The sequence below is a fragment of the Sphaeramia orbicularis genome, chromosome 5, assembly GCF_902148855.1.
Source record: "Sphaeramia orbicularis chromosome 5, fSphaOr1.1, whole genome shotgun sequence".
NCBI classification, from domain to species: Eukaryota; Metazoa; Chordata; class Actinopteri; order Kurtiformes; family Apogonidae; genus Sphaeramia; species Sphaeramia orbicularis.
This window is the reverse complement of record NC_043961.1, coordinates 17238043-17263585: the sequence shown is the minus strand read 5'-3', so window position 1 is coordinate 17263585 and position 25543 is coordinate 17238043. Positions and strand designations below refer to the sequence as shown.

Sequence of the window (25543 nt, the reverse complement as noted above, 5' to 3'; positions counted from 1 at the left end):
GAAGGTGTGAGTGATATTTCCTTTTAACCCATAAAGACCAAACATCCACCGTCAACCCAAATCATCTATTGATCTAAACTGTTTAATACCTGTTGATCCACTAATCCTATCATTATATGCAAATATAGTATATGTATGTGTGTATATATATATATATATATATATATAAAATAATATGATATGATATATTACACCACTAGATGTAGGATAACATGTCCCCCACATAATAAAAGGGTCTATTTGTAGTATTTATACAGTCAAATATTTAATTAAAAAAAAAGCTAAAATTATCCTCAGAGTGTTTAGAATAAAGTTCTATGAAGTTCTACCAAAGATACTGAAGTACTACTGGATGGTACAGATATGAAATAGATTTATTTATGTTGACAGGCCGGGCAATTTATGTGACCACTAGAGGGAGTAGTGAGTCACTCTACAGGTCTCTCATTGTGGCGTTTAACCAAAGCATCAGAAAGTGACCAGGTGGAATGAGAACCATGAAGAAACAACATTAGGCTCATATAAAACAAATGATAAAAACAGAAGCTGATGTTTTTCACCATTGAACACAACTGTACAACATGTACATGTAAATAATTGGTGTAAAATGCAGTTTTTCATCTTTTCATTGTCATCAGATAAGACCCATTTGGACGTTCAGAGGCTCCGTAGTGAACATGGAAACACTGTCATCTTCTACAACATTGATTCACCCATAAAACCCATGGAGTTGGATCAATGACAGTGGATGGACACACTTGGATTATGTTCAGTTAATGACAAATTTTGCAGAAAAAGATACTTTTTTTCAGTTTTCTCTGTTTCTGATATAATAACCTTCCACTTTAATCAGAGCATTAATGAACATCTACATGATCATTGAATTAAATACAGGAAAATGCATGATTTTCACTGAAAAATAAAGTAAAATAAAGAAGATAATATAATAATAAATGGTGATAATTCACTTAAAAAAGATTAAATATAGTGAAAAATTCATTTAGGAACTGCCATAGAAGTACCACTGGGTCTTTATGAGTTAAAATATCATCTATGGGTTATATTTTAAGCAACGTGACACCAACACCGGTTAGTGTGTAGCTCCTTAACTGTAACTTCTCATTTAAAACACACACATGCTGAATCAATACAATGACAACGTGAACTCAATCCCATTCCACTGTTTCTGGGTTTAATTTACAGCTTCTAGAAACCGTGAGCTGTGCATACTGTAAGCCCAACCTTTGACCCCAGTATAGGCCTCATCTCCACAGGGCAAAATTCCTTCATCTTCTACCCTTTTCTTTACACATGCCACTTTAAATATGTGCCCACATGTGAAAACAGAGGAAAAAGTACAGAAGATCTTAAGCCAGATGTGAACATACCTGCTCCCCCGTCAAGTTGAGCAGATACGTCATGTCCTTTCCATCGAATATAGACACCTAGAATGAGAGGAACAGTGATGAACATAGGTGCAAACGAGATTATATGGGGTTATTCATGTATAGCTGTATACACTTCATGTAAATAGCCCTTCATTTTGGCATTTTATATTGTAAAATGAAAATGTGAGGAATGCTTACTAAACCATACAGCAGGAGTCCTTTAGGAACTCCCGCGATGAAATCTGTGAAGGACAGAAAGGAGCAAAAAGGGTAAAAAAATCAACACCAATACTAATACTGATACTACAGCCCTATTCACATAAGACCAGAACTGCCTGTGAAGTTATGGTAATTTGCAATAACTGCATCATCTGTAACTATAATCCTGTATAAATCTGCCACTTTAACAAACACATAGGTCCTATGATAATATTTGGATAATTTGGAGTGATTTTTTGTCATTTTTGTTGACATTTTTTGTTTTCTTGGTGCTTTTTTTCTGCATATTTCCTGATCAAACTATGAAGATTGTGCTTGTATTTATAAATTAGTATTTTTTGAGCAAATTTATGTTTATGTTTATGTTTATGTTTACGCATTTGGCAGACGCTTTTTTCCAAAGCGACTTACAGGGGAAAACCAATTAAATCACTCAATCAATCAAATTTTATTTATATAGCGCCAGATCACAAAAAAGTTATCTCTTGACATTTTATATATAGAGTTGGTCAAAACCAGACTCTAAGTCAATTCTACAGAAACCCAACAGAATCCTCCTGGAGCAAACACTTGTGACTGGTGACAGTGGCGAGGAAAAACTTCCCTTTAACAGGCAGAAACCTCGAGCAGACCCAGACTCCTGGAGGATGGCCGTCTGCCTTGACCAGTTGGGGTTAAAGAGAGAGTAGAGAAGGGGAAAAAGAGAGAGCGATAGAGATAGGGACTGGGGGAGAGGGGGAGAAGGGGGGAGTAGGGGGAGACACATGGAGGCGGTTGAGGATAAGTGAGTGGTGATGATGAGGGCAGGGAAGAGGCCGGACCACCGCAGCAGGTCCAGAGATAATCGTGAAAGAATCTGTGGTTGTCCTGGGAAAAACCTTATTAGAATATTTAAAATGGAATGTTTGAAAGTGCTAGGACAGGAGGTGCTCTCGGAAGAGCTGGGTCTTCAGGAGCTTCTTGAAGATAGGCAGGGATGACTCTGTTCTTGTAGCACTTGGTAGAGCGTTCCACCAACGTGGAACGACCCATGAAAAGAGCCTGGATTGTCTTGTACAAGGTCTGGGGACCACCAGACTACGTTCCCCATTCCCCAATTTACTCAGACACAGCTTTATTGTCATTCGATCAATAATACATGATAGAACAAAATATAGTTACCCAGGTCTCAGTTTTGTAGCATGAGAAAAGGATAAAATACAAAATAAAATATATAAAACGTAAATAGAATAGAATAAAAATTGCTATAAAATATGCAAAAAAAAAAAAATAAAAAGAATAACAAAAATAACTTCTTAATATGTACAAAATTACACAGTGTGCAGAAACAGTACAGTTAAAGTGATGGTACATGTAGCAGCAGTGGCAGTAGTGAATTAGGAATCTCATGTTGGAATGAAGTATGGATATTTGCTGAATGACAAAAATGTAATTATTAAATTCTGAGACAAATCTTAAAAGATGATGGGATGATGCATGACACCTACTGGAAGAAACATTTTTCTGTCTTTACCAGGATCAAGAGTTATCTGTAACTGGTATCATATTGGTAATGAGCCCTGGGGTCAATTAACTATGTGTAATAACCATAATCAACAATGTGCAATAATCACAATCAGCTATATGTAACAATCAACAAAGTGCAACAATTAAAAAAAATCTGTGTAATAACTACTGTATTTACCTGTCACTGTCCTCTGCACCTTAACTTGGTATGAATGTGTGACTTGACTGAATGGGAGAGGGGTGGAATGTGTTTGTGTGTGTGTGTTTTGTTTTTGTTTTGTTTTTTTACTGTTTTTACTATTTAATACTATTTAAATATTTTGCATTGTATATTTACTTTTTTTTTTTTTACTCAAGAAGTACCGTCTCTATAAAGCTCATTAGAATTTCATTGTGTATGCTCTGTGTATATAATGGCAATAAAAGGAATCTTGAATTTCTATTATTAGTAGTAAATTTGAGTAAAAAATACGTTTTGTTTTCGTACAACGGTTCTGTATAAAACACAGCTGTGGAGGATTCATTTCTATATCACCGGAGGTCTCTAGGTTATGCTACTGCCATGTGAACAGGGCTTAAGAGACTAATGAAATCTCTGTATCCAAGCAGCAAGAATTGTTTACACAGCTATGAGGTTAATTCTTTAATCTTTAATGTTTTAAATAATCATGCTTCCTTTGTAATCCATTTCCTGCGATAGCTGACTGTACACAATCGACTGAGCAGTTAACTATTAGACAGAGGCAAAAGGAGGTTAACAAACTGCACACTCAGCCATGCGTTTTGTTCTGCAAATATGACCCTCACCTTCCTCATCATCCCCGCTGAACTCACCACCAGCCACAGAGTATCCTACAGGAAGGAGAGGAAGATGAAGAGTGGAGATAGAGGGAAAAACAGAGATTAGGATCGAGGTGGTGCTAAATTTGATCATACTTTGTTAACACAGATTACCTGAATGTTCATTAACAACTGTTTTATCACTGGAGTACTTTAATTCCACATGTTTATTTTGAGTTTAAGATATCTGGGCTTTTCTGCGCCCCTGATTTGACCTGATAAAAGCGAGTCTTAATGCAATCCAGCGATTAGTTTTCAATGTCTTTTGTTTAAATGGATAAGTTAACCCTTTAACCCCTGACACATGATTCCAGGTAAAGGTGCTGCTGTGAATTGTCGTCTATTTCAGGTTCATAAAAGATGCTGTGAATATGTGCTTGTGTTCTTTTTTTTTTCTTCAGTGGTTTTGCTCTACTGTGTGTTTTAGGGTCAAAACAGGGTGGAAATACAGAAAAAGACAGAGAGGAATTGAAGTTTGACAGGTTTTGGCTAAATAAGGCACTCAGAATGTACATCAATAAGAGATTTAGGATGTTGAACATAAACTGTGAACTGGAACACACTGAACAACAATAAGGATTTGAATTTAGGCCCAGTAGTTTTTGTTTTGGGCTCTTTTGTTCTGAATCAGTCCAGCTGCTTTTTGACACCTGGTTTAACTCCAAAAATTGTTGGAGTGTTGTTTGCAGTGTTGTGGTGATTTTGTTTTTCACTGTGTTTTTACTGAGTTTTGACTGTGTAACTGCTTTATGGAGTTCAAAAAGTTATTCAAAAATTCAAAAACTGCAGAGCCTAAATTCAAATCCCTGTTCAGTGTGTTCCAGTTCACAGTCCATGTTCAACATCCTAAATCTCTTATCAGTGTACATTCTGAATGCCTTATTTAGTCAAAACCTTTCACACTTCAATTCCTCTTTTTGTCTTTTTCTGTTATCCCACCTGTTTTGACCCTAAAACACAGTAAAGCAAAACCACTGAAGAAAAGGAACACAAGCACATACTCACAGCAGCTTATGAACCTGAAACAGACGACAGTTCACACCAGCACCTTTACCTGGAATCATGGCTCAGGGGTTAAAGGGTTAATATTTAGCTTCACTGGTGACATGGGTTTACAGCTTCAAGTTCCCTTTGGTTCTGCCAGTACACAAACATCTCCTCAAAGTACGAATAGACACTTTATATTGGTTTCTGTACAGACTCATAGACTATTGTTCTCCACGTTGTCTTCCTGCGCGTTGCTAATAGCCACATGGATTTTTCTCAGCAGTTCAGTCAATTGATGAGGATTTGATGTTGTTATTGTTGTGTATCAAGTTGCAAGCGACACAAAAGACACTTTGAAAACATGATTTGTGAAGTCAGAGCATCTGGACTGAGATGCATCTGTAAATATCCAATTGGAATCACACTTCAAACCACCTCCAAATGTAATTTGGATCGATTGAAAAAAATTGCATTTCATGTGGTTTTTGCTCTCCAGACCTTAAAAAATCAATGTGGAAACACTATGGATAATGCCAAAAAGAGAATGGAACTGGCTGTCTGATCAATCCAACATGGTTTTAAATCAAATACAGTATTCCTTTCTTTTTTCAGAATGATGAGTCTGAGCAGTCATATGGGAATTCATGCAACTTGTTCATCACTCTAAATTGACTGAACATTTTTTCATAATGCTGTCAGTCTATGAAAAAGTATGTCTGTCTTTCTCCTCATCCTTGTCCTCTTTATCATTCGTCTCACATTCCCTACTTTCTGCTGCAAATCATCTTACAAATGAAGCTGTAAATGCTGACTTCAGTCTATGTTTACTTCCATATATCAGTGTGTGACATCTATGTTATTATTCATTTGTGCATGCAGGTCAGTTCAAGACCAGTTCATATTGAAACATGATATTGGACACATTTAAGAAATAATGTGAAAAACCAAACAAAAATATATCTAATGCAAACTGAGCTCTAAGGTTTGCTGTGTGAACAGAGCCTTTGCAAGAGTCACAGTAAAACCACCCTAAGGTTAATGACACCTACATCATTACTATGTCTGACGTCGACATTCAAATAAATGCACAGAAATCCACAAAGATTCAACTAAATGACATTAGTGGTAGTGTTTCCTTTTAATTACACAACATTATCCAACTCAGAGGTGGTTCCTCACCCAGGTAACTGTCGTCATAGCTCCCCTGCACCTGTCGAGTCTGTAACTGCCCGACCACCGACAGCAGAAAGTACGAAGGATAGTAGGCTTTAATGATTTCTTCTGTGGTGGCTGAGATCACCTGACCTGGATCACAAAGGGTTAAAGGTCAGGTTTTAAAAACACTTCATGTGTGAGCTTATTCGCTGACAATAAAGATAAATAGATTTTCTCTCAAAGCAAAAATAAATAAATAAATAAATCCCCAGCAGATCCACGTTGTTCCACATTCCTATGAGCTCACCTTGCCAGTAAAAGCTGCCTGGTCCTCCAAGTACAACCCTTCCATCCTGTAACACACAACAGTCGCTGAGCTGAGGAATCTGTGTGTCACCAACTTCACTGTGAGTTTCAACAAACTCTGTAAATCTGATGTACACAGTGGAACTTCGACTGCTTACATCAGCCCAAACGGAGAAACTGGGACTATGTGATTATGTAAGAAGCACAAAACAGACTCCAAATATTTCTCTTACCTTGGTGAAGTCTGCACTAAAGCCCCCCTGACAATAGCCCTGTCCAGCAGGTCCATGTCTTTCTGCACAAAAACACAGTTACAAATCAAACTTCAGGGTGATTAAACATACAATACTTTAGCTACATTTTAGGACATGGGTGTTAAACTCACTTTATTTCAGGGGACAGGTATATTCTGATTTAATCTCAAGTGACCAGTAAAATATCAAGCATAATAACATATAAATAAGTACTGTATTAGTGTGGAAAAAATAAAATTACATTATGAAAATATGAATAACCTGAACAACCATGTACAACCTGAAATTTTTCAGAGAAAAAAGTGCAATTTCCACAATATCACATCTCATCTTATTTATAACACAATTTAAGAGATCACAGTGTATCTGAAAATGAATACAACATTTAGTAACTGGCAGAATATTGTTCAAGTTTCACTTACTTTTCTTTAGAAATTTTAGGTTGTTCATGTTTGTTCAGGTTATTTACATTTTACTGCGAAAATTTTATTTTTTTCACATTTAACCAAGGACAATATTTTGAGTCATTCCTTAGAAGTTATTAAGCTATTATTTGAATTAAGATCACATCAGGGCCCAGAGCTAAAACTAGTTCGACATCCTTGATGTTTAATGTTGTCAGTGTAATTTTTTTGCTCAAATTCATCTTGTGATTGGACCATTTGAGGGACCAGTTTTGGCCCACAGGTCGTATGTTTGACACTCCTGTTTTAGCATATTTGGCTGTGCAAATGAGTTTAGAGCTAACCTGACCTTTACTAATTAGTGAACCAAAACAGAAAGTCTATTAATTACTCAATGGTAAGATTAGCATTAGCGTAGTATTAGTTAGAGGGTTTCTTCAGAATATTTAGCACAGAATACATATAACAGAAGAAACTCAACACATGATGAAGATAAATCCTTGCATACAACTCTGACAAATTGCTAACAGATAAATACACACATATTTTCAATGTGTGCAGCATAAAACCAAATGTAGTGTAGTTGTGAACACTATCCCACACTAAATCCAACATATGTGTTAGCTAGCTTTTTCTGTTTTATGTGCTAACGGTTAGTGGATGAAACAGCAATCACCATGTAGCTTTAAATTTAATGAAAGGTAGCTGTACCTGTCCGGCAGGGGGCGTATTCCACAAATGATTTGAGGCTATCTACAGAGAGGTAGCAAGTTCCTGTAACATCAGCGAAAGGTGTGTCATGTTCGGTTCTCCAGTAATACCTCGGAGCACAAGCCTGGAAAACAGACACCTGATGAGAGCTGAACTGACCTTTAGTTAAGCCTTTTCTCTTAACAGACTATGAAATTACACAGTTACTTAGAAAATGAGCGAGAAAATGAATGAGCTGTCAAGGTCTGCCAGGATTTGGAGACTTCTCATTTTGCCAGGATACTGGATATTCAGAGAATTAGGAGGGTTTTATTTTGGCCAAGGGCGGCACAGTGGTGGTCGCCTCATAGCAAGAAGGTCCTGGGTTCAATTCCAACTCCAGGGACCTTTCTGTGTGGAGTTTGCACGTTCTCCCCGTGTTTGCATGGGTTCTCTCCAGGTACTCCGGCTTCCACCCACCATCCAAAGACATTCACTAATAGGTTAACTGGTCAACCTAAAATTGCCAATAGGTGTGAATGTGAGAGTGATTGGTTGTTTGTCTCTATATGTCGGTCCTGCGATGAACTGGTGCCATGTCTAGGGTGAATCCGCCTTCACCCATAGGTAGCTGGGATGGGCTCCAGCACCCTGCGACCCTCTGGGGGATAAAGCGATTCAGAAGATAACTGTTTTGGCCAAAATACACAACAGCAAAATCAAAAAAATGAATGAAACACTGCCTGTTAGCTAATCACCTACAGTAGTGATCTTCCTTCATGAGAAAGATGAAGCCTAACATCACATCATTATTCAGATGGAAAGCACTCTACACCCTACATGACAAACCCAATTCAGAACTGGCACATCCACTCTCAGACCAAGTGCCTAATCCCAACCTGGGTCTTTGTGTTGTGGACATTCTGAGAACTGGTTCTTGGTTTGGCAGATTCAGGACTGCTTTGGTGGTCCACAATCAAGCCCTGCTTACGTCAGAGGTTGTTGTGGGATCATCATGACCAACAACCACAAGGACAATTCTGACCATGAGCCAATGTAGCATCCAGTCTGCTTTATCCAAAATAGAAAACCAGACCATGAGTATCACCATTGTGTTTGTGTTGCTGGAGCTTGTGTTGTTGCAAAAATACAGTAATGATTTGAGTTTTGCAAATTTAACCAACTCAAAACTGGCAAAAGCACCAGCTCAGAACTAGTGCTAGGTTTTGTGCTGGTACAGAGGGAGTGGTAGAGCTCCAATTCCAGTGGTAATTTTCTTCCAAGGCCAAGAGGAACATTTCTTTAACATTAATTAATCATTCTGTGGGATTATACCCTGCACTGAAAACAGCCCTGATCACATCTGGTGCATCCACATTATGAAAGGCAGCCTCAGATCCTTAGTATGCATGAGGAGATGTTTGGTAAAACTCCCATAAGCATGAGATTTATTACATGGAAGCGCCAAGAATTGATAAACAATAACATTAACAATCTGCTCTTTTGTATATAAGGAAGGGGATGCACAAATATAATAACTTTATATCCAGTTTCTTACCAAGATGTTGTTGCCATGGGAACGTATGGTCGCTCCAAACCACTGATGGGACTTGAATTCCACGCGAGTTTTCACATCATTTATATAAAAATATCGATCACCTAGAGAAAAGGAGAGAGAAATAAATAAAGTCCTAAGTCCTACTCACACAGAGTTGTAAGCAGCTCTTCTGATTGAACAATTTATGGTTCCCAGAAACTTGGAAATGATGTCAGAAGTTGCTATTCTAACTAAGTCAAAGATCCCCTTGTCATCAGCCTTTGATTTTTTTGTGCTGTCAGGGTTTCGTTCGAGCGCACTCCCCACATGTTCTTGGCTTTTTACACGGATATTTTATGGCCTTGTTCCCGGGGTCTGCAGTCTTAATCCGTCCTACGTTCTATGGCAGACATCAAACAGCTCAAAGGGACTTGGACCTTGTTGTTACTGTAACCCAAACGGCTGTACTTCATTGTCAGGGTCTGTTTTAAGAAGAGGCCCCTGCAGTATGAAAATGGGGGTGGGGTGCACTAGTAGTACGAGCCAAATTGGAAAACCTTTTACTTTTACCACTTACGCAGTACTACATTCACTGATGCCTACTGTTATAATAATTAATCTGAAAAAAACTTGACAGAGATATCTTTCAATGGGCTGCTATTCTTGAGCCAAGTACGTGAGCCAGGCCCTGAGGAACTCCACAAAACTCCTGACTTGGAAATACTACTCACATGCTCACACAAAGCAATAAATAAAAGTTTGTCTCTTGAGTCTTTGTTTTCATTCCTTCAATGAGTAAACAGCATCCTCTAAACATGCTTCAGTTGTGTATCTTCAAAGTGTCAATATGTAAGATTCACAAGCTTCCATGAGTTTGTTTGTTGATATTAGACTCCATTTCTCCAAACTCCATTTTTTAAGTGAATGGTAGCCAGTGCTGCGAAATGTTAAGGAGCTCTAGCAAAGAATTGAATGGAAACAGAGATATTTGAGGAAAAACCAATCAGTGTCTCCAAATAAAATACATTTTACAAGCTATTTTCCTGGATGTAAGCAACAGAAACATTAGATCAGAAAATGGAGTTTGCTGACATCATTAAGTACAAAACAGACTCCAACACAAACTTCATGTAGCACATGAGCAAATGTCCAAATGTTACAAAAACTGCATTTCAATCCAACTGTTTTTATGTGTATTGTCAATTTGCACATTAAAAAAAAGATGAAACACCATAACTTGTATTGCAAATGTTTTTATAACGATTCAGTGACTATGACAAAAATGACAAGACTGTGATGAAACCAGCAGATCGTTAGTCTCATAGCATAACTGTCTAAGTCATATTTTTTTCAGAAAGTACCCAATGATGCAAAATGAAGCAGCAGTGTTAGGAGAGTAAAGTTACACAGATATCATTATTTGGCGAAAATATTACTTTTGCAATTATGCTGAGGCTAACGAGATATAAGACATTAGATGGAAAAGATTGGAACAATTTACACAATAAAAACTCCATTAAACTATGAATGAGTTCAATCCATGAGAGCATATATTTTGTAACACTTATATGAAGCATTGTGTTTGCAAAAAAGCACACTGCATTACTTTTGACATCACAAAAGTGTGTGAATCAAAACAAGGTTTCACGTTAAATCTGATTCATTTCTGCTTATTAAAAAGAGGGAATAAGAAATAAAGACTTGACTCTAAAACAAACCTCCTTCAAATAAAGCCCTGGTACCTTCTGAAGCCAAAGCAACTGAAGGCCCTGGAAATTATTTAAGGAGATACGATATATTGCACTTATGACACCACATCAATTTATTTCGAGCCACTTGGGGGCAATCAAATAATCAACTTACACCACAGAAACACATGCCATTCCCTGTTAAATTTAACTAATTTGCTGGTTTCCACACAGGACGTGTACTGAAATATTAGCAATGGCTGCAGGTTGGTTTCTGGCCACATGACAAAGGTCCAATATTTATTCCCTTCTTAGCACTAATATAGACATTCATATTGCCTCGTCCTTGAGGGAGTTCCTGTTCTTGTGTTACCAAATTAAACTGACATTCCTTAAAGGCATAGTTTTCATTAGCTGATGTTAAATCTCACATATTGAACCTGAATGTTGAATATTGAACCTGCTCTGTTAACCCTTTATCAGGCAAGGGACTATTTTTGGCCATTTCCACACACATTACATGACAGTGACCAGCTACAGTGAGGATAGTGAGTCAGTCTCAGGTCCGATGTGATCTACAGGGTCTGTAAGGTCCACCTCTGCATGAACAGTAAGTGTACCTGCTTTGTTAGGTACCATGAAGTAATGGTACTAATGTAAGGAATGATGTTCAAAGGGATAATGTGGATGTGGACAGGTGTCTGGATCAGCACTTATGTTGGTTTAATGCTCTAAAATACATGTTCCTTTCACCTTACATGTGTTTTTCCTGTATTTTTTTTTATACTTCTTATATTTTTTTTTGCCACTTATGGGTAATGAACTAAATACAGTAACTTCATTGATGTTGATTTTCTACATGACAATAGAAAAAATTTTACAAAAGTATTAAAGTCTTGTTATGTCCTTTAATAACACAGTTAGGTTGAAATGTTGAATTGAGTATTTCTATGCGTGCCCTATAAAGGGTTAAAGCTCTAAATATAAAGTTAAGTGTGCGTGCTACTGTTCAAACCTGGCTGTGGTATATTTTTTGATGTATGTTCCTTCTGTCTGTAGTTGAGTGGTGACATTAAACTCTCCTGGCCGGAGCTTCGTGAGCCTGTCGGTTTAATGGAGTCTGGCCTGCGTCCTTAAACACACCATGAATCCTGAGGCCTGTAATGGGAAATGCAAGGCTACTGAACGTAAAAGCATGAGTCAGTGTGTGTGTGGAGGGCTATATTTGTGTGTGTTAGAGTGTCTTTGAATGGACTAAATTACATTACAGAGGCCGTCTTCAGGGATGGTTTGTAAACAGTTTCTAGTTGTGTATTTATGTACGTAGGTTTACGCCATCTGATATCGGCATAAACAACTGTACGATAACTTCAACCCTGTGATCCTCAAACGGTGGTCCTTATCGCTTCCTGCATTTTTGATGGAGGGGATTATTTTCCCTGCTGTACCAAGGGCAGCCTTTGGGGTCCTTTGGGGTCCTTGTCCCTGTAATGACTCTGCCTATAATTAAAGAGCCAACACAACATCAGGCTCAAGTCCAGCTACAAATCAAAGCTCTGTGGAAACTTCTGCAAACAGACCCCCCAAAAAATGGAGACCTCACAAGGGGCGGGGCAGAGGAAAGTCTGGACCACCATTAAAATGCAGGAGAGACATCAAAAGACGACCTTAAAGCACAGCAGAGAACCAAGGAACAGGAGTTATAAGAGGCAGGAGGTCAAGCACAGCAGTCATTAACCCATAAAGACCCAAAAGCATCTGCTGATCTAAACTGTTTAATACCTGTTGATCCACTAATCCTATCAATACATGTAAATATTTATGGTATAATGCAGTTTCTCAGATGTAAATTATAATCAGATATGACCCATTTGGACTTTCAGAGGCGTAGTTACCGTGGAAACACTGTCATGTTCTACAACACTGATTCACCAGTAAAACCCATGGATTCGGATCAATGAGAGTGGATGGACACTCTGGGTTTATGGGTTCAGTTATTCATATATTTGCTGAAAAAGTCCGTTTTTCTTCAGTTTTCTCTGTTTCTGAAATAATAACCTTCAACTTTAATCTGAGCTTTTATGAACATCTACATGATCAGTGAATTAAATAAAGGAAAATACATGATTTTCACTGAAAAGTCGCAAAATGCAGAGGGTAACATTATAATAAATGGTGATAAATCACTTAAAGGTTAAATATAGAAAAACATTCATTTAGGAACTGACACAAAAGCAGCACTGGGTCTTTATGGGTTAAGTGGAGATGCTACCTATAGCTTCTACTTTTACAGCTGGTTACACACAGACGACTTTACTACACAGCCCCGTCCTGACTAACAGGGCCATGGGGAAAAGTGACATTTTTACATCCTGGAACAATGTGAATTACCGGCTACTGCTGTGATTATGATGTAAGGAAAATTGTCTCCCTGAGTATTCTACATCTTGAGGTTAATTTTCTTTTTTTTTTTTTTTTGTTTCCAAAGAGAACGACAGTCAATCCAGGTTAAATGAGACACCCTACCATGCTTGTCAAAGTTGATAATACTGCAGTTAGGTTGGCTCCAGGGGCACGAGTAGACGGCTCCTCCTTCGGTGATGTCGGGTTGACTGGTGTTGGCTTTTGGAGCGCCGATCAAAATACTGATACTGGAAAGCAAAAAAGGAAAAGAACATGTTGAAAAACTCACTTAACTGAAAAATAGATAGTTAGAAAATAGAATAATTACACCCAGGTAGATTTTTGACTTATGACATCAGTTTTTGGTACAGACAGCTTAAAATCTACACTATCAAACCAAATGCATTTATATTAACCCTTTAACCTCTGATGTGTCTGTGGTGAGCGTTCTGAATGTAGGATTTAATTGAAATATTCATAAAAATTAAACCATTTGCTCAATAGGAAAAATTTCAAAATGTGCTGATAACATAGACCTTGTTCTTTCCATAGTCATCTGAGCATGCTCAGTACACCCCCCACCACCTGTGGAATGGGGGGTAAAATACAGAGCAGTGACTGAGACCGACTCACTATAAAAATAGTCTGTTTGGGCTTTTTTTTTTTACACTGTTTTCCTTGTCATTTTTTGTTTTTACTGTTGTTTGCAGTGTTGTGATGATTTTCCGTCATTTTTTTTTTACTGTGTTTTCACTGAGTTTTGACCATGTAACTACTTTTTGGAGTTCAACCAGGTATCTAAAAGCAGCTGGACTGATGTAGAAAAAAAGAACCCAAAACAAAAATTACTGGACCTAAATTCAAATCCTTGTCGTTGTTCAGTGTGTTCCAGTTCACAGTTTATGTTCAACATCCTAAATCTCTTATTGATGTTCATTCTGAGTGCCTTATTTAGTAAAAACCTGTCAAATTTCAATTCCTCTCTTTGTCTTTGTCACACAGTAAAGCAAAACGACTGAAGAAAAAGAGCGCAAGCACATTCTCACAGCAGCTTTTATGAACCTGAAACAGACAACAATTCACAGCATTTTTTAATGGAAAAACTACTGAAGGTGTGAACTGCCCTGTGTTACAACAGCTAAAATCTGTCCTGCACTTCTTTTATTCTACTATATGTTGTTTTATCCATTGTTTTATTGATTGTTGAATAGTGTACAATCACAGATCATGCTGATTATCTTTAAGGTGGTTAAACCTAAAGGAAATGATGAATTTTCAGACTGATAATTTCAATTAAAAAATCTAATGATGCACATGTAATGTAGTGACATCACTAAATTTCTTGGCCAACCTTGAAATAAAAGTCCAAATTCAAGACTGAGAAGAGACCAAGACCAGCCTCAATGATAATTTAATGATACCCATGAATGCAGCAGATCATACAGTGAATAAAAGCTGCATTTCTCTGCATCTGAACATCAGTGAAAATATTTGATATATGTACACAAGTCAACAAAATCCACAATATACACAGGCCTAATCAATTTCATAGATATTTTAATGGTGAAACATTATAAACTGTGCTTTTAAATCTAACTGCAAAATGCAACGAGACACAGTTCTATGATTGACGTCTCCTTTATCATCCTCAGTTCCTGTTTATGGGGGTAAGTAAGGGTTGGGTTTAGGTTTTATACAGAGCATGCTGTTTGCACCTCCAACCTCAGTGACCGTCTACACAACGCCATCATTATCACCTGCAGTGAGTCACAGGTTTTCAGACATAAACAGGAAAAACAATCAGTGATTAACAAAAACTAGATCACATCAGTGCAATCTCAAGGCAGCATCACAGTCCACCGTTCATCCACAATGAAAAATAATAAGCCACATCAACTTTTTATAGTGTGGTGTTTGAGTAAGTAAATGTTAAATATAAAATTCAGAATGATGTCATGTCCTGTGTAATGACTTTAGCAGAGAGGAGATCATGTTGTGTCCTATTTTGTGCAGTTTATGGTGTTAATTCCAAACCCAGACAGTAAGACAAACAATTAAAATGCGTCTACAAATTTGATACACTATAAAAGGTTGAACATATTTTTGACACATTTTGCCTATTGACACATGAAACCACACCACCATCCATCAGAAGCAGTGCTAAAATACACCTGTTGAAGACAACAGAATAGAACATGTAAAATATTTATTCTTATTCAACTGTTTATGCTTCTGTTCTTTATCTCCAGACAGAATAATTATTTTTAAGCCAAAATTCACAATGTTCATGTGGAATTTTCTAACTTGTGAGTCAGATTATGACAATATTTTTGCTGAAACAAATACTCGTTCTGATGAATGTTATGGAGTTGACAATTAGATTAAGGACAGTTACACAATTTTTGGTCATATTTTTAACTAAAGATCAGTGGTTTTGTACCTATTTGATCACTGAAAGGGGATTTCTTCCTGCAATCACTCCTCATGTTCATGCTGACGTTCAGGTCCTTCATAATGCCATTTCAATGGAAGTAATGGGAAACTGAATGAAGCTTCCATCAACAAAAATATAATCTAAAAAAAAAAAAAACAGAATTTGAGGCATCTGATTGAGTTAAGAGTTAGTGAGTAATTTTTTTTTGGTACTATTGAATTTTAAAAACCACATACAAACAATTAGAAAGTCAGCTTACTATCGCCTCAAGAATATTTCTAGGATTAAAGGACTGATGTCGCAGCAGGACCTGGAAAAACTTGTCCATGCATTTATCTTTAGTGGCGTTGACTACTGTAACAGTATCTTCTCTGGTCTGCCTAAAAAGTCTATCAGACGACTGCAGCTGATCCAGAATGCTGCTGCTCGAGTCCTCACTAAGACCAAGAGAGTGGACCACATCAGCCCAGTTCTCAGGTCTCTACACTGGCTCCCTGTCTCTCAGAGAATAGACTTTAAAATTCTCTTGCTAGCTTATAAAGCACTGAATGGTTTAGGCCCAAAATACATTAGAGACCTTCTAGTCCAGTATGAACCATCCAGACCACTCAGGTCATCTGGTGCAGGTCTGCTCTGTGTTCCCAAAGTTAGAACTAAACATGGAGAATCAGCGTTCAGTTTCTATGCTCCATATATCTGGAACAAACTACCAGAAAATATCAGGTCTGCTGAGAGTCTGAGTTCTTTTAAGTCCAGGTTAAAGACTCACCTGTTCACTGCTGCCTTTGACTAAAAGGCTTTTGACTTTTTGAACTTTATATTCTCTTTTGAAACTCTGCACTGCAAATCTTACTTTAATATTTTTGGGTTTTATGTGTTGTTTTCTTACTTGCTGATTTTAATCACCCTTTACATGTTTGTTTTAAAATACTTTAAATGTGTTTCTTTTTCCCTGTCGTTGTATTTCAATGTCCTGTGTGAAGCACCTTGAATTGCCTTGTTGCTGAAATGTGCTATACAAATAAACTTACCTTGCCTAGCCTTACAAATTCCCTTTTTTTTGCCATCCCTCAACCACAAATCAGTATAAATTCTGTTCAGATAAACAAAAAGATTTTACTATTATAACTTGGAAAGTTTCCATCTTTTTTTCAGGCTCAGATTAATAAAACCAACCAGCTTCAGACACACTTATGACTAGAAACTACATACACAGAATACAGAGTATGATTTTTTACTTGCACATCAAAAAAACACACAAAAGAACTAAAAAAGGTTCTTTCTGTGTTCAGATTTGAACCTGAATGTTGCTTTAGGACTATGAAAGTGCACTTTCATTTTGCATTTTCTATTAATATTGTTAAAACTGATTAAAATAACTTTACATTGAAGCTATGACAAAAGCAGACTAAATGACTATCTATGAAAGTATGAAACTTGTGTTGCTGACATTATATTGCAGGAGTACAATTACTGTGACTTTTTTTAGTCCACAGGATGACAATCATCCACCTGAAAATTAAAGTCTGGTGATGATTATAATCCTTGGTTGACACTGGCTACTAAATAAAGATGGAATAAAATTGATGATTTTTACAATCTTGTTGTGCTATGACTTCAAAAATTCTACGATGTAAAAAAAGATGGAGAAACTGACATTTGCATTGAGGCTAGAACATGATAAATTTGAGGAATGCTGGAAACCATGGATGGACTTTATGAATATTAAAAAGGAACAAAACATGACACCCATTGTTGGTTAGGTGCTATGTTACTGCTGTTTTTAATTACATTTTTATTGTTCTGTTGTAAGAAAAAAAAAAAAAAAACAAAAAAAAACAAGAAATGAAGGCGAAAATACAGATAGATTGTTTTGTTCTTTTCTAGATAGAAAAGGAAAAAAAAAAAAAAAAAACCACTGTAAACACTGTATTATATACACACACGTGAATATAAATTCTTCATTACAAAACCAAATTTAAAAAAAAAAAAAAACTTCCTCACTAACTTGTACTAAAGCTATCACACTCAAAAATGTGTGGGTCATGGGTGAGTTTAAGGTTTTTAACCCTAGTTAACCCTGTTTACACCAGAGGTTTCGGCAGATGTTTCTGGACAAGATAATTGAAGAAGCTCTAACCCTGACTCAGGGGATGACAGAGATGACATAAAGCAGAGGATGCAGCTAAATACATGAAATAATGCTGTATTTGTTTGAGCAGGTCTGTGTTTGAGTCCGTGTACAGTGTATTTATACATGTGTGTATTAGAAAACAAACTGCTTTGAAGGTTTTCAGAGAGATTTGGTGAACAGGCCAGTGCAGAGACACTGGTGACTGATGACATTAACAGATCAGACCAACCCCCACAACGTCTGCACAGCACCACAGGAATATTTACATGGCTGGATTAGCTTTCTTTATAAACCACTCACTCTGAAACCACTCAGCCGATCAGGGTGCAGGCTTTCAACGGCCTTTTATGTCAAAGGTGGCTTCATATGTGTACAGATCTAACATACATACCCTATGAGTCAATTAAAAAGCATAAGTCGACAACAATAACCTTCTAATGTGTAACAGTGGGATGACAAACGCTTTTGTTGAGATGAAATCCGGATTCCTTTCTTTCAACTCATGTTGAACATGAACATCTGCAAAGGCAAAATGGCTTAAAGGCACAAAAAGGTCAAAGATACAACTTGTAATTTGTACTTATGAGATTTATGAGCTTCACTAAGTGTGTCTGAATGGACACATTATTCTGCAACAAGTCATATCCTAATACGCCCCCTAACCTTAACCTGTTTATGTCCAGAGTCAGTCACTATTAGGGTTTAAAAACAGTATGAAATGCTCCTAAAAACCTGAGCAGTCTTTGCATTTTTGAAATAAAATCAAAAATAGGTCCCTTCCCCATAAAATAAAAGGTAGTTTGAAGATGTTCTCATTCTGACCTCTGAGGAATAGAAACATAACTCAGGGCTGGTCATATACAGTATGTTGCAATCCCATGACTCATGATCACCCACTTTTAACTGCAATGATTTCAAAAGGCAAAATAACTTTGGCTGAACTGCTGGTTTTATTCATGTACATCAGCCAACAAAACTCACAACCAGCTTATCTCCAATAATAAGAAACAAACCATGAGCATGGAAAGCAACAGAGCCACTTTATCCAAACCAACTCTGATCATCATCCTCATGATTTTAGGATGGATTTAATAAACAGGATGTGATGCTCACACACAAGCCCAGTATCTGCTTCACTTGTTCATGCATTTATTAAACCATTGCAGAAGTGGCTACACAGAATTATCCCATACAATGCTTGTTTCCTGCCATCTCAACTATGAGTTCATACATTCATTTCTGTGTATACACTGGGCTGAATTAATGCATTTTAGACAAAGACACTATGTTGACTTTGTCTCCATTAAAGTTGCAGTAAATTACAGCTGCAATAGCGAACTGTCCAGTCTCTACCCGCCCCTAGAGTGGTCCTAACATTTTAACAAACTGCATGCCCATTCACACATCCACAAATTAAGTCACTGTACTCAGTAACATAACACTGAGCTTGTTATTAAAATGAAATATTGCAAACTTGTAAATGTAAAACATCCCCCAGAGTAGCCCAGCTCCACCGACACACTGGATGCCTGCATCCTAAAGCAGGCCTTATTGACTTAACCTGGCCATGTGTGCGCCGAGACAGTGAAAACAGAGATGTCATGGTGAGTAACAGGAGCTACATTTAACAAGGCTCCCTGCAGCCAAACAGTGCAGTAATTGTCAGAATGCATGACAACCAGCAGAAACAATCCCATCAGCAGAGGCAAAAAACACAGTTCACTCATTCAGGATCAGCATCCTTTCCTGCTGAGCTGTTTACCCACCACAAAACACCAACTACTGGGTTCACATGAGCGTGTTCAAACAATCGAACGCATTCACTGGTCAAGAATAAAGTGCAGACTGGTTCAGTGCAGGCCAAAGCAACAGAAGAATGAGAAGGGTCTTAATTTGAACGAACTGGTTTAAATCAGCATCTCAGTAATGACTCAACAACCTGTAACCACCAGGGGCTTAGTTAAACAAACTGAACCAATCTTAACCAATTTCCTCACAGGAACATATCTCGAAACATTAGAAAAACGTGTCTTTGAGTCTGTGAGCCCTCAAGGGTATTAGTGAGGTTAAGAGATTTACAGTACATGACCACAATCTGTGCAACTTAACCTCATATTTCACATAGATATGCAGAGTAAACCTGAATATCAGATTAAACCAGAGAGTCCCTCAGCTGTTCGGTAAGAACTGTTGTCCAGAGCAGGTTCAGATGGCTTTTAGGTTGAAGATGTACATGTCGAGGCCCAAAACGGAATCTGGCCCGATTCAGAATCGGGCCGGCCCAGAATGGAATTCTATTCTAGGCCGGCCTAGAATGGAATCCTGCTGCTATAATGTTATTTTTATACCATGTTTAATGCAAATGATCTAAATTATTACAAAAATCAATACATGGAATTTGCAAATATGTGAAAAAAAAATGAAACAAACAACATTTTAATTGTAAACTATAATACACTTTATTTACAAATAGAACCTAGTGGCACTCCCCACCAATATATGGTACAGTGAAATCGACTGAAATTGACAATAGTTACTCAAGGTATGTAAGACTGAAAATGTAAAATTATGACAAATTATGGAATTATGGATCATTTGCATTAAACATGGTATAAAAATAACATTATAGCAGCAGGATTCCATTCTAGGCCCACCTAGAATAGAATTCCATTCTGGGCCGGCCCGATTCTGAATCGGGCCAGATTCCGTTTTGGGCCTTGACATACATATCGTTAGCCTCATAGCATAATGGCTTAAGTCATACACTACACGGACAAAAGTATGCGGACACGTTGAATTCAGGTGTTTCTTTTCTAACAGGGGTCTGGGATACAAAACAATAATGACAAATGTCATAATATAGTTTTATATTGGGATAAATATCATTGCATTGGTTACTTTGGTTTAAATTATTGTCTATCTATCTATCTATCTATCTATCTATCTATCTATCTATCTATCTATCTATCTATCTATCTATCTATCTATCTATCTATCTATCTATCTATCTATCTATCTATCAAGTCATCATGAACAGGACATCTTACAGCTGTAGACATGATGTGTCTCAATATTTATGTCCATATAGTTTATAAACATCAATATTTCCTTAAAGTTTAATGGGAGATTTTTCTTCCTCAGTGAGATGTGAATAAAGTAGATGGTTAGTTGTGGTAGAAAATTATTATTTACAGTCAGAACATGACAAATATTTTAGAAATTTAGAGGTAGAACATTTAAAATCAGAGTCATGGATAGAAAAAAAAACAGTGTTGAGAGAAATTAAGTCGAAACCATCTCTGAGGCATTTTGGAAGCAAAGATAACAATTTAAACCAACTAACCAATGCAATGATATTTATCCCAATATAAAACTTTATTATGACATTTGTCATTATTGTTTTGTATTCCAGACCCCTGTTAGAAAAGAAACACATGAATTCAACGTGTCCACATACTTTTGTCCACATAGTGTATGACTCAGGCAGTTATGCTATGAGGATAACGATGTAATTAGACTGTCCTGGCACTGAGATTAGCTTTGTTAGCTGCTTAACTGTATCTGATTTAGTCAGAACTGTCTTGTTATGGTGTAAAAAAACAGTTCAGTACCAAACAATACACTATGTACGACAAGTAAATGTAAGAAATAATTTGATAGCAGTAAAGCAGACTTTGATTATTGTAATCACCTATTTTAATTTCACCAGGCAGGAGTCTTAATCAGTCTCCTGGCTAATTACAATAAAAAGTAAAATAATATGAAAATATTTACGTTTACAAACTATCCTTTAACAAAAAATGTGAATAACCTGAAACGTCTTAAGTGTAATTTTAACAATATTCTGCCTGTTACCTAATGTTTTAGGTATTTGTAGATCCACTGTGATCTGTAACTTGTAATGTACGCGTGTAAATGATAAACTGAGGCATAGTATTGTTAAAATTCACATGTTCAGATGTTCAGATGTCTATGGAAAGAACAAGGTCTAGTCTATCACTGCATTCTGAAAGTTTTCTTACTGAGCAAATAGTTTAATTTGTATGAATATTTGAAATAAATCATACATTCGAAACGTTCACCACAGACACATCAGGGGTTAAAGGGTTAATAAACTACCGACACTATATAAGTAGTTCAGATAAATTCAACCTTAAACATCTACATCAGAAAAATGCACCAAAAACACATTAATGCAGCCATTAAATGAACGAAAAACATCAGATATAACCATAAAAAATTGATAGGGACCATTTTACTGCTTTTGATTTTTTGTGTATATATTACTTTGACTTAAGTGAGTCCTTGAATGCAGGACTTTTACATATAGTGGTGGAATAGTTTCACTATGTGGTTTTAGTAGTTTTAAAGGCTCTAAATACATCCTCCACCACCAGTCTAGGTTTAAATTAGATGTTATCTCAGTCGCCAACATTTTGAGACAAATCCACCCTGTAGTTATTACCCACACTGAACTTCTACCTGAACTTTCTCTTCAATATAACAGTTTTCCACTTCAGAAAACTGTGAAAATGACCCACGCAAACATGACGAATGAACCTGCCACACAACAAATACCAAACCACAAAAAATTGTTGGATGACTCGAGTCGTACATCACCCCCATGTGGCATTTAACCCTTTATCGGGCAAGTGACTATTTTTGTTAATTTCCACCCACATTAGAAGACAGTGACAGCAACAGTTACAGTGAGGACAGTGAGTCAACAATCTGAGGTCCAATGTGGTCTACAGGGTCTGTAAGGTCCACCTCTGCATGAACAGTGAGTGGACCTGCTTTGTAAGGTACCATGAAGTAATGGTACTAATGTAAGGAATGATGTTCAAAGGGATAATGTGGATGTGGACAGGGGTCTGGATCAGCACTTACGTTAGTCTAAAAGTGATGTTCTTCTCACTTTACATGGGCTTTTTCGTTCTATTTTTTATATACACTTCTTGGATTTTTTTTTTTTTTTTGCCACTTATGGGTAAGGAACCAAATATGGTAACTTTGTTGACCTTGATTTTCTACATAACAATAAAAAATTGTGAAAAATTTTACAAAAGTGATAAAGTCATGTTGTGTCCTCCAATAACAAACTATGGTTGTAATGTAGAATGTTAGAGTATTTCTATGAGTGCCCTATAAAGTGTTAAGGACAAATTTATTAGTACAACTGTTTTTTTTGCGCGAGGCCCAGTGTTTGCACCAGACTTTCACATTTCACTCAAATCCAAGTCTCATCTGGATCAGAACTTCATGTGTGTGTTCCAGATTAAGGCCAAAGCAGGTGACATTAACAGCAGTTTGACTTAATCTGCTCAGCGGTTCCTCATCTGTCAACAGAAAAGCAGCAGGAAACCCCTACTGTCCCCTAAGTCTGGATCCACAAGAAGATTAGCATTTTTTTTTTTTTTTGGGGTTTTTTTTTTGGTCTTGGCTGGAGTTTAACCCCCTCCTTTCTGAATCCCCCCACGAATGCAGACTCCTGTTTCCAATCATAGAAGGGCTGGAATCCAGAGAGAAAACAGCGATGACTATGAATGTGAATGTGTACTATGACTTTAAACTCATACATGCATGCATTTCAATCAGACATGTGCTCAAAACATCCCTCTTTAACAGTTAAAATCAGTCTAAAATGCATTAAATACATCATATTCTCTTTCTCATTTACTGAGAATATCAATGATGTTTAATACTAGGGCTGCAGCTACGCTAGGAATTATTTTATCACGTATTATTTATCGATTAGTCTAGTCTAGCTCTGCAAAAAGTCAGGAAATAATCCAAAAAATGGGAAGCACTGTTTCCCAAAGCTAAAAAAAAAACCATATTCTCAAGTGTCTTATTTGGTCCATAAGCCAAACATACTCAGTTTACAGCACAGAGGAGGGAAAAATGGGAAATATTCCAATATAAGGGGCTGGAATCAAAGTGTTGAGACTTTTTTCTTGTAAAAATGACTGAGATTGATTAATCAATTGAGAAAATAGTCACCAATTAAGTTACTAGTTGGCAACTAGTCGATTAATCATTGCATTTCAAGTCAATAAAGACAGAAAATACAAATAAGTTGTAGCAGATGGACAAACTTTCTATTATTGTACTGTTACTGTTAGAATTATTTCATTTTAGAGCCCAGACAACTGTATTTATGCCCCTAAAATAATGATAAGAAAGAGAAAAAGTTAAAATAAGGGTGTGGTTTTTTTAATTTCTAAGGGAATATTCACATTCTGATTCAAGGATCAAATATGTAGTTATGGAGTTTAATGTGCATTTTTGGTATTTTTGTGGGGGTTTTTTGGGTTTTTGTTTTTTTTTTTTGTGATAATATTAAGCTTCATGGTAATGTATGACAGTCTTACCTGGATGAATTTCCGAAAAACTCCACAGAATATCCGAAGTAACTTCCCGGAGGTCCCGTGAAAACGACGCGCTTCTCCGTGTCCAAGTTAAACGCTGCGTAAAGTTGGACCAGAAACCCCAGCACTAACAGTACAGGTCCAACGACCGACACGCCGCGGGGACTAACGCATTTCCCCCACGACCCACGGAGAGGTGGAAGTCCATGAACGGTGCCCATGTGTGTCTGTTCTGCACGGATCTGCTTTCATTGAAGAACCGGAGCGCAAAACGCGTCATCCGCGCTGCTCTTAATGGAGGAGGTTCTGGTCATAAGTGTGCGTCCGACAGGTCCGAGGTGGATGGGAAATGTGGAGAAATGCTACAGAGAGGGGAGAGGAGAGGGGGAAATACTAAAACCAACACATGGGGTGGAGCCTTAAATATGAGAGGAAGGTCTGGTCCTCACAGAGAAACAGGGCAAGACACAAGAACTCAAGTTTCACTAAAAACATAATTATAGTCTCACAATTAAGGAAAATTAATAAAGTAAAGGCTGAAGGTTCTATTCATTATCACTTATTATACCATATTGACCCTTAAAGACCCAGTGCTACTTTTGTGTCAGTTCCCAAATGATTTTTGGGAACAGAAAAAACTGAAGAAATAGTCCAATAGGACCTGCACAGAGGCTTTATGATTTATCCATCCACTGTCATTGATCCAACTCCATGGGTTTTGCTCAGACTAAATTTAAAGATTATTGTACAAAACACACACACACACACACACACACACACACACACACACACACACACACACACACACAAAATGAAGTAAAAGTGACTTTTTCAGTAAAATATCACTTTGAGTGAACATAAACCAAGTGTCCATCCACTGTCATTGATCCAACTCCATGGGTTTTACTGGTGAATCAGTGTTGCAGAAGACAATGGATGACATGCTGTAGATCTGGGGTGTCAAACTCATTTTGGTTCAGGGGCCATATTTAGCCCAATTTGATCTCCAGAGGGCCGGACCAGTAAAATAATAGCATAATAACCTATAAATAATGACAACTCCAAATTTTTTAGTGCAAAAAATAACATTAGATGATGAAACTATTTCTACCCAAAACAAAAAAGGTGTGAATAACAGGGGGAAAAAAAAGAAATTTCTGAAGAAAAACAAGAACAGTTTTATCAGTATTCTGCCTGAACTTATGATTTCTACATGTGTATTACAGT

The 25543-nt window shown here is 37.1% G+C and overlaps 1 protein-coding gene across 1 annotated transcript in view; it reads right to left on the bottom strand.

Annotated features, from left to right (window-relative positions):
- LOC115419414 (integrin alpha-5-like) overlaps window positions 1–24672 on the bottom strand; it is a 62556-nt gene extending 37884 nt beyond the window's left edge. Inside the window, exons 1-10 of the mRNA XM_030134176.1 lie at window positions 24320–24672; window positions 13501–13625; window positions 9308–9408; window positions 7771–7894; window positions 6635–6696; window positions 6403–6448; window positions 6120–6245; window positions 3921–3965; window positions 1587–1630; window positions 1389–1445 (exon numbers count right to left, since the gene is read on the bottom strand). Coding sequence (XP_029990036.1) covers window positions 1389–1445; window positions 1587–1630; window positions 3921–3965; window positions 6120–6245; window positions 6403–6448; window positions 6635–6696; window positions 7771–7894; window positions 9308–9408; window positions 13501–13625; window positions 24320–24537 — 948 coding nt within the window. The 5' untranslated portion in view covers window positions 24538–24672. The remainder of the gene's footprint in view (window positions 1–1388; window positions 1446–1586; window positions 1631–3920; window positions 3966–6119; window positions 6246–6402; window positions 6449–6634; window positions 6697–7770; window positions 7895–9307; window positions 9409–13500; window positions 13626–24319) is intronic.
- Between the last annotated feature and the right edge of the window lie 871 nt (window positions 24673–25543).